The sequence below is a fragment of the Nannochloropsis gaditana genome, assembly GCF_000240725.1.
Source record: "Nannochloropsis gaditana CCMP526 unplaced genomic scaffold scaffold963, whole genome shotgun sequence".
NCBI lineage: Eukaryota > Eustigmatophyceae > Eustigmatales > Monodopsidaceae > Microchloropsis > Microchloropsis gaditana.
This window is the reverse complement of record NW_005802990.1, coordinates 1-9,458: the sequence shown is the minus strand read 5'-3', so window position 1 is coordinate 9,458 and position 9,458 is coordinate 1. Positions and strand designations below refer to the sequence as shown.

The 9,458-nt window shown below is 52.6% G+C and overlaps 2 protein-coding genes across 2 annotated transcripts; one reads left to right on the top strand and one right to left on the bottom strand.

The window, feature by feature from the left end:
• Positions 1-3,881: 3,881 nt before the first annotated feature.
• Positions 3,882-7,076, bottom strand: NGA_0705410 (uncharacterized protein). Its single transcript, XM_005853304.1, has 5 exons — positions 7,044-7,076; positions 6,241-6,294; positions 5,901-6,018; positions 5,097-5,166; positions 3,882-4,644 (listed from the first exon to the last, which is right to left on the bottom strand). The coding sequence occupies exon 5, from the start codon at positions 4,374-4,376 to the stop codon at positions 4,080-4,082; it is 297 nt and encodes a 98-aa protein (XP_005853366.1). The 5' UTR covers positions 4,377-4,644; positions 5,097-5,166; positions 5,901-6,018; positions 6,241-6,294; positions 7,044-7,076; the 3' UTR covers positions 3,882-4,079.
• Positions 7,077-8,683: 1,607 nt separating this feature from the next.
• Positions 8,684-8,982, top strand: NGA_0705500 (uncharacterized protein; the record flags this gene model as incomplete). Its single annotated transcript, XM_005853305.1, has 2 exons — positions 8,684-8,800; positions 8,918-8,982. Coding segments are annotated over exons 1-2 (102 nt in total), but the record flags the coding sequence as incomplete, so codon positions are not given.
• Positions 8,983-9,458: the final 476 nt, after the last annotated feature.

Genomic DNA, 9,458 nt, shown 5'->3' with positions numbered 1-9,458 from the left:
CCGCGACGCAGCAAAAGCACTGGCGGGTTACGGTATTCCAGCTGAATAAGAAAGGCGTCTCCTGTCCCGCATTCAGAGAGCAATATTCATAACAAGCATCGGGGGTATCGATGGATTGGAGTTGTCGGTTCTGAAGATGGCTTGGAGCGGTCTTGTCCTGATGCATGTCGATGGGAGAGGGCACCGAGAGACGGCGGTCTTGGAAGGGGGCTAGTCGCCCTCCTTGAGAGAATCGCTGTCCCGCACCAAGCACTATAAATGGCTGCGCGGGATTGGTTGTGGGAACTGGCGTCGGCGCGCAAGTTGCAGCGTTCTTAGAGCTCGAGTAACGCACGTTTACCGTTGCGGACTTTGCCAGTGGCGTGATGCACGAGGCCCCTGTGCCATTTACTGCATAGGCGAAAGCATTTAACCGTAATGACTCAGGGGCGCAGTCATCAGCCTTCACCTTGACGCGGAAGCGGCGTTTCCCACCCTTACGCTTGGAGAATGCAATGTTGAGCCAGTAGATCACAGTCGTTCCATCCGCATTTTTAACGATTTCTGGAGAGGTAAAAGGTTTCGGGGAAGGGCGCATCGCTATTCGCTCTACGGATAAGCCGTTTGGGAGATTAACTTGGAACTCCAGGTTGTCGACGGGGTCTTTGCTGGTCAAGGTAATGGTTAGCCTGGCCTGGCCCTTGCCTGCAAGGATCCCGTGTTTAGCGTTCGGCCTAGCCTTGGCCTTTAGGAAGAGGCCTGGACAATCTTGAGAGACGGTGGTGAGAATGCTTGCTAAGCCCAGAAGGGCGACAAGGAGGATATCAAAGAGATAAGCCATCATTTAATTGGTGGAACTGCGGTTGTATTGGCTAGTGTAGGTTGATTTTGAAGTGTGCGACGGCTTGACCTATAAATGGGCAAGATGATTCGAAAGATTACACAGATAATGAGTTATACAGCTATAAGCATTGTCACATTGGTCTTGGTAGTTCCTACGTAGGACAGAGACATCACAAGAAAGCCTATGACGCTCGATTGCATTTAAGTGCATGCTGCTCTGGTCAGGAAGAATTTAGCAGTGCATCGTTGCCAAGAGACTACGAGCCATTATTAACGACCGCAGGGCACACCTCGACAGGCAATGTGAAAAGCAAGAATAAGATTAATGCGTCGAGAGCCCAGAATCATTTCAATTGGATAATTCCCGACTCTCAGGAGAAGCGATGTAGAGCATTACTTCTGTGTGTGGCTTTACAACGATATGTGTTTCTGTCTTCCTCGATTCCGTTGACATGCACGGATGCAGGTCAGAATGTCAGCAGCGCGTCACGCCAGGACGATGAGGGGCCATTACTTTGGATCTCATGTTCGTTCCTCAACAGAGAGTATGAAGTGGAAGAGCAAACCGAGTGCATGACAGGACCTCCGACTTATTAATTTTTTGGACGTCCAGTGCGGAAGCACACAAACGTCTATTTTGAGTTTGCTCCGATCCTCGGAGGAGAGTGAGCTAAGGTAGGTCTAATGTGTGGCTTAAAGATGACAAGTATGTCTCTTTTGCCCGATTTCGTCGTTATCCACGGGATTCAAGTCAGGGTATTGTCAGTAGTGAGGCATGAAAACGAGGCACCCTTGCCAATGTGCTCCTGAGCATCCTTTAAAAAAGATGATGGAAAGCAATGGGCTTCGTGGCGTCGCGGAAGCCCATAAACATAATTTCCGGTCCTCGGAGGCACGTGGCACGTGTTCGTTTTAAGAAGGAACGCCAGTGCACATCATGTGCTCTTCATCGAGTGCTTTAGTGAAGTGCTTTTCAAGTACATGAATATCAAGGACCGTATACTGCAAATTCGGTTTGAGATATTGCTTGATGAGCGTCCGAGTCGGAGGCCCGCAAACATGAGTACTGAACAAGCTCCGATCCTCGGAGAAGAGGTCGTGCACATGGTCGTTCCATGAAGCAACGCCATTGCGTATAGTGTACGCTTCGCCGTCAGGTGACAGCTCGAGCACAGGGAGATTACTTGGAGTCCATTACACTTTGTAAATCCAAACGAATATTCCGATTTAATCCACCACAGTACCATTCACGTACGAACGCAGCTTTTACTCCACTTGACAGGCGAAAAACGGCAATCGCCGTCCTATTCGTTAACAGTCCCGGCATGCTAGCTTTTCAAATGTCATCAACAACGCGAACAACTACGTGACCGTCAGTGGTTGGGGCGTCTTACTGAAGCGGCCGGGGCTAAGTGCCTACCTGTCTGCGCTGTGCGTATACAATTGAAATGGAAGGAGCAGACATGAATTGAATGAAGGTAAGTATACGATGACCTCGTGTGGGGTGTTTATCATTCCTTACAAAGGGCGGAAAGACATCTTCGGCTTAAGCCATCATATCCCGATAAAATTGCCCTCACTGATTATGCTGCTTTCGTCTATTAAGAAAGATCCAGTACACTAAAACAGCTCTTCCATATCATAAGAATAGACCGTGGTCAGGTCTTATAGCGCTTGCTTGACACGATGCCTGTGAGTGTCAAGCGAACCATAGCATTGCATAGGCTTTCAAGTAAGTTTGGTAATCGTGAGAGAGAATTCTTTCCGTGCATCTTTTACATACCGGGAGTCTTATAAAACCAAAATCGGACTGCAACTGCCGTACTACTGACCTTTGAGGATGTGAAACTGGAACAGCCGCAGCAAAGCGGCTGGTAGCCCTCTACTTCGGCATCTAGTCCTTTCAGCAATACGTAATGTGAATCATGACGAAAGAATAAGTATGGCTGATTCAAGAGTAGATAACGGAGAAGAAGAAGGGATGAGTAACAGAGAGAGGGCGGACAAAGGGGGGAGGAAGTGGGAGGGGAGGGAGGTAACTCGTAAGCCACACCTGAGCTGCTCATCCATTGTAAGACTTGTTCTTACATCACTCAATGATTTTTTGTGGAGGAAAGGCTTCCCCAAGAAGAAAGATACGCGCCAAAAGAACGAAGGGAAATAACAAGGAGGAGGTGTTAAGAAGGGAAAAACCCAAAAAAAACGAAAAAGAGAAAATGATGACAAGGACGTGTCTTACCATACCTGTTGTTCGAGGACGACATAATTCGTCGCCTTTCTCTGGAGTGTGATGAATCTTAACGGCTTCAATTCGTGTTTTCTGCTCCGTTCATATTCTTGATGTACTATTGACCCTGACCCCAACATGTTTACCCTGTGGATTCAAAATACACTCACGTTTATATTACCGTCACCCTTCTACCACCACGCACACTTCTAGTCAAGCTTATACTGTCCTCAAAGGAAAAGGAAAAGGCAGTAGAAGGAGGTGGTGAGGTGTGGTGAGTTCTGCTGGGAGAAATGATGGAAGGAGGGAGGGAGAGAAGGATAATGAAAGTAAGGGAGGATGGGATAGAGGGCAGATGGAGCGAGGCAGGGAGGAGAGGTGGATGGATGAAAGAGAGGGTGAAAGAGAGGGAGGGAGGCGGGGAGAGAGACGGTTGCAAGAAAATATTTGCCGCACAAGGATCAAATGTCACGGCAGAGTCACGATCGAGAAACATCCAAAGACCTGACTGCCAGAGCCCTTCCTCCCTCTCTCTCCCCCTCCCTCCCTCCTTTTCTATCCTCCAAACACTTGGGCTCAATACTTGGCTTTTCCCTCTCCGTCTATCTCTTGATCACACCTTCTTGTTGGTAGACGCTGCCTTTGAGTGCTGGTCCTTGCCCAGAGACGTGATGGTAGGAGGGAAGGTATCGGTACAAGGGGACCAGGGAGTGACGACGTCCGTCACCACGCCAATGCTAACCCTAATCCTAACCTTACAGCCTAAAAGGTGCATTAATCATTTTGAGGGAGGAGGTGTGGAAAGCAACCGTTTTAACTCTCCGGGAGTAGGTTTTATTACATGCTCGTCTGTTCTTTCGATGTAGGGATCGAGGCAAGCAAGGTGTAAAGCCCTTCCTACACACCGCTCCATGTGCTGGCCATGTCCTCCAGTCGAACATAGTGTGCAGGACGATATGAAAAGCGTTCATTGCTTTCCGAGGACAACGACCAGTTATGATTCTAACGCCCGCTCAGCAAGGCGCCGATCCTACCAAAGCTGATATTCTGCGTCACGATAAAAATCGTTCTCGGCGAGGCCAAGCATGTCAGCAGCGGCCGATCCAAGATCCATCATCATTTTATCAGGTTCCTCTAAATCTTTGGACCGCGTATGGGCAACATGTGTGTTCGGCTGGGTGGAGGCGACGAGTAAATCTGGCCCGTACCTCTCTAGCGCCTTTTCCTTTAGCCGCTGCGAGTCCGACACTAGATACGATACGACCTTGGTCGTTTCCGAGGTCCTCTTAAGGCGCTCGATTGTACGGGTGCAGTCGAAATTTTGCATATAATCTTTGAATAGGACATCATCGGCATGAGAAGCGGTATGCTCGATCCCGGACGCGGATCTGAATGCCGATGCGTAGGATATTCTCAGGCTTGGAAGACGGAGCCTGCCCTTCAGTCATGCTGTCATTCGCGCGGTGTGGAGGGTGCAAACGGCCATTTGCCAGTTGCCATCCCGGGGCGCTCTGCGTAACTTGGTCGAGGGCAAGTAAATCCTAAAAGCATTGGATGGGAGAATGGACACACTCATTACTCAAATTTTTTGTGTCCTATTACGAGTTGTCAAGGAAGTGAGAAAGGGAAGAAAAAAAGAGAGCAAGAGTGAGAGAAACGTGAATAAGAAGGAAGGAACTCAAAGTTATAAATGAAACATTATCAAATAAATCATTCAATGCTTTCGACTGGCCGCTTTTGTCCAACTCCTTTGTCCCCTCCTCGTCTCCTCTCACCTCTCCTTCCTCTTCAAGTACCGGACTTTGAAGTGATGTCAGTGTTGAAGGAACGCACATCTTGTCTCGCGTCCCCTGACTCCTTGCGTCCGACTGAGCAACGAGAATACTTACTGCAGAGGACAGACTGACCATTCCTTTGACGCATGAGATACTTCTAGGAAAAATGGCGGGAAGCGATGAGGCAAGGGAAGAGAGAGTTGATCAACAAAGGTTTTGAGGGACAAGCGAGAGGGAGGGAAAGAAAAGAAAGGGGGGGGGATCACTAGTACCTTTTATAGACCTGTCCTTCCATGTCTTCAACCCCACGGGCCAGCACTTCTTGAGTCTGACGAGGGAGGGCTAAAGAAAGAAAGGAAACGAGGAAAAAGTAAGCAGAATCTGTGGAGGAAAGCAGAACACACGGATGCGAAACAAACTCAATTCTGATAGGGAGAGGGGGGGAGGCACGAGGAAATAAAGGAAGGGTTTTCGAGGGTAATAGAATACAGGGTTCACAGATGTAATATGCACCTGGGCCTCAATAGATGCATACATTCGATGCATATCTCCTCGTTTTTGTGTTTCATCAATCCAAGAGTGGAATAAGCTACGCTGACGAGGTAACCAAAGGCTGAGTGAAAGCTTCTCAATGTCGGAAAGCCCTGCGCTTCTGTTGTTGCACCCTCCTTGCTTTTCTCATTCCTTCCTCAGCCATTCCAGAGCCTTGCGTTGCTTCTCCAACGTCTTCCTCTCCTTATGTTGGCGCCAGTCCCTGTCTGCAGAGATACAAATCCTAAGCGGTTGAGCTGATCCGCGAGACGCAGGACGGCGAGGGCAGAGGCCAGACGCCAGGAACCTGTCGAGCTCGCGTCCCGACCACAAACCCCTTTCCTCCGCCATTGGCCAGCTTCCTCGTCAAATCCCTTTCTCTCACCATCTTTACCCTTGAGCGCCCTTCCGCTCCCTTGTGTATTAAAACGCCTTCCTGCGCTTAGACTTCCTGCACGCGAGCTCTTCAGTTTCCCCCTTTCCTTCCTTTTTATCTCCCTTGATGCCTCTCATCCCACGCCCCTCCCTCTCTCATCTATCCTCACCTCTCCCGGTCGCCTCCTTCTTCCTTTTGGCGTCCTCCCGGTTGCCCGGCAGAGTGGAGGGATCGAAGTAGTGCCTGAGCATGCGCACGTCTCGCTCGCAGGGGGGAGGAAGGCGGGGCTGGAGAAGGAACAGGTGAGTGGCAAGGGAAGGGAGCCGTGCCGGCAGAGAAAGACAACGGTCGCCTCTTGATTCATAAAACGTGATTTTCCCCCTTCTCTCTCCCGCTTTCCTCTCTGTTTCCCTCTCCGTCTCCATGCTCAGGCCATCGACCTCCCACTCCCTCTTTCCCCCCCTCCCTCTTTCCCCCCCTCCCCCCCTCTCTCCTTCCCACCCTCTCACCTGTGTCGACACCGCGTGCTCGTGTTCAACACGACAGGTGGCCTTGTTTTCTTCCTGTGCGGCAAATGAAAAATCGCAGAAAGGGCTGTAAGTCGAGAGGAGGGAGGAGACAAGCAGGAATCATCTCGCTTTCTCGCTTATGGTAGGACCACGACAAGAAGGAGACAAAGGAGCAGAACAGAAGATCAGAATCGACGGACCTAACCAACAGCGCAGACAATCCACAGACCTGGTAGCCAATAGGCACCTCCCACTGCCTCGCTTGAGAAACCACGTTGTAGTAAAAAGCACGCCCTGTTCCCTCCTCGCACAGCTTCACCCACGTCTGGTCCAAAGAGGGCTCGGGGGCGGGGAGCGGAGGGAAAGGCGGGGAATCCGCGTCAGGGAGCGGGAGGGGAACCTGAGGGTGGAAGTGGGAGGGGAGGAAGGGGAGGGCAGCCCGGTTGGATAAAAGGGGGCATGCGAGGGATCAGGCGGCGGAGCCCCCGCAAGACTTGCTCTGGCCCCGGGCTCTTGCCAGCGGCGCTTGCTGCTCGTTCGTTCGATCATTCTCGCCCCATATTCGTTGCTATCGCTACTGGCGTCATTCACAATGCCCCCGTTATGCTCTCTCCCTTCTTCTCCTCTCCCCCCTACCCCCCTCCCCGGTACCACTCCTCTCCATCACCTTTTCCAGGGCTGCGTGCAGCTTCCTCAGCTCAGGCGGTAGATGTGGGCCGCAGAGCGTGGTCGCGTGTCCCCGCCATCCCAGGGAGGGGTCCCAGGAAGGAGGAAGGGAGGGAGGGAGGGAGGGAGAGTGGAACGGAGGGAGAGAGGGGGGAGGCTTCCAAGAGCATGCACCCGTCCGCTCGTGATAGTAGTACGTCGCCCCCGTAGAGGGATCTATGGCGGTCGCCCAGTGTGGAGGGAGCTGAGTGAAGGAAGGGGGCTGCGAAAAGAAAGGCGCCCCCCCCGGGGGGCTGGCAGAGGCATCAAGGCCCTCAGTCTTGGCATGACCCTGATTAAACCTTGCGTGCGCAGGCCATGCCGGTACCTCACCAACGTCCCCTCGTGGTGCCGCTCCAGGTGTTCCAGGGGATCCGTCCTGAGGCAACCCTGTCTGTCTGTCCTCTCTCACCAACTCCGCTCCGGATAAAACGTGCGGGGCCATCACCCTGTTCCTGACAGTCGTTCTCGCATTCGCGCTCTCGTCTCTAACACCATGTTGGTCCTGAACGGTTGAATCTTCACTCACTTTCGCTGCACTATCCCTTCCATGGGAGCTTTGGACTGTGTCTTGATCTGTCTCCGCCGGCTCACCCTCTTCGCGTGAATCCTCTCTCTTGTCCCCAATACGTCCTGTGGTAGCACTTGCCCTTTTATGGCCCCTTCCAGGAGAAAACGCTTCTGGTGATTGGACGAACCCTTGCATCGCCTTCGTTGCCCTGTATGGCGTGCGTACACGTTATTGTCTTCCATTTGAAAATCATACGAGAGGTGAAATGAACGCAATGTTGCATACAACTGCCTCACGCATTAGTTTCCTCGTCCCTCAGAGGCGGGCTTTGGCTTTGGCATAAAAACGGCGACTGGGACATCGACACCCCGTCCGATTCGAGCATCACGAAATCCATCTCATTTCCTATCCATGCAAGACGTAAGGGGCCATCTGTTTCGGTCTTAATTGCTTTGCGAGCCTTACCATCGCCTCACGAACGTGGGAGATGGGACCGCCTCGAATGCGTCGGCATCATCGTGTACGCTCCTCCACGTCCTCTTTTGCTTGTGTTCTAGGCATCCTTGCCGCAATTGTGCCCACATATGACCATTATGTCGATCAATGTCCTGCTTTACTCGCGCGCGATAGTCTGCAGCCTCTGTCAGGTGGCAATGGGCTGTGCTGGAGCATGCAATAGTGCGTTTCAACCTCCCCCCCTTCGCTCCTTCCCGACACGACGTGAACGCACAGGAACAAATGAAGAAAGGGGCTCATCCCATCCATGGGCGAGATGCACGAGGGGCCTCGGAATCTCAAAGTCGAAGCGCTCAGGATGAAGAGGACAACGCGGCCTCATCCTCGAGCTTGCGGGCTTCCTCCTCTCGCACAGAGTTCCACGAGGACGAGTCCCTCATTCGCTCCTCCCGCCAACGGTCCACGGTCTCCTCCTCTTCTTCCTCAAAGGATAGTGACAGCGACGACAGGTATGATAGCAGCAGCTTGGAAAGTGAAGGTCGGGCCCCGCGCAAGGAGAAGGAGACGTCAGGGCGACCGCTGTCTGAAAATAGTGCTCGCAGCCCGGGCCAGGGGAGCCCGTGTCTCTCCACAGCGCAAGAAGGTGGAGGCAAAAGAGGGAGTGGTGAGGAGGCAAAACAGGGTGTGCGAAGCCTGCAAGGGCGCGAGGGGAAGGGAAGGGATGTGATGCAGGAGGAGGTGTCCAGCAGGGATGAGGGGGAGAGGACGAGCGGGAAGAGCGAGGAGAGGGCACGGACCCTAGCAGCAGCCGCGGTGCCCGCCTCTAGCCGCGCTATTGAGGAAGCGGTGCAATGGGAGCATCGAAAGGTGCTGCAGGAGCGGCAGAAGGTACTTGGAGTGCGAAGTGCCCCTAAAGACGGATATTTCTCTCCCTCCCTCCCTCTCCCGATATCCTCCCCTTCCCTCTTCCCTTCCTCACTTCCTCCCTTCCTTTTTACCTTCCAGGAGCTCCTCTACTACGAGCGCTTGTTGACGGAGCAGCAACAGTTGTTGAAAGCGATGAGCGCGCCCCTCTTCTCCCCGCCTTCGCCCTCAACCTCCCCTCTGTCTGCTCCTGGACCGCCGCGTCGCCCCACCCCACCACAAGGAGAGAGACCACCAGCAGCCGATAAACAACCGTCGCACGGGTCAATATCACCGTCGCAGGAGATAAAGGCCATGTACCCACAAGAAAGATATGTGCGACAAGACCAAAAGCAATCGAAAAAGCAGAAGCAGGAGCAACAAGAACTTGAGCAAGAAGGGCAGGAGCAGGAAGATGAGAAGCAGCCCAAAACGACAATATCGCCGCAGCAACGCTACATGCTACAAGAAAGAAAGCAGCAACCAAAAAAGAAAGCAACAAAAAAAAAAAGCAAGCAGCAACGGCAACACGAACAGGAGCAGGACGAGCAGGAGCGACTGTCACGGAAGCAGCCGAAGCAGGCAGAGCAGGCAGAGAAGAACAAGAAGGAGAGGCAAGACGACAAAAGGGACGGGACAAGAG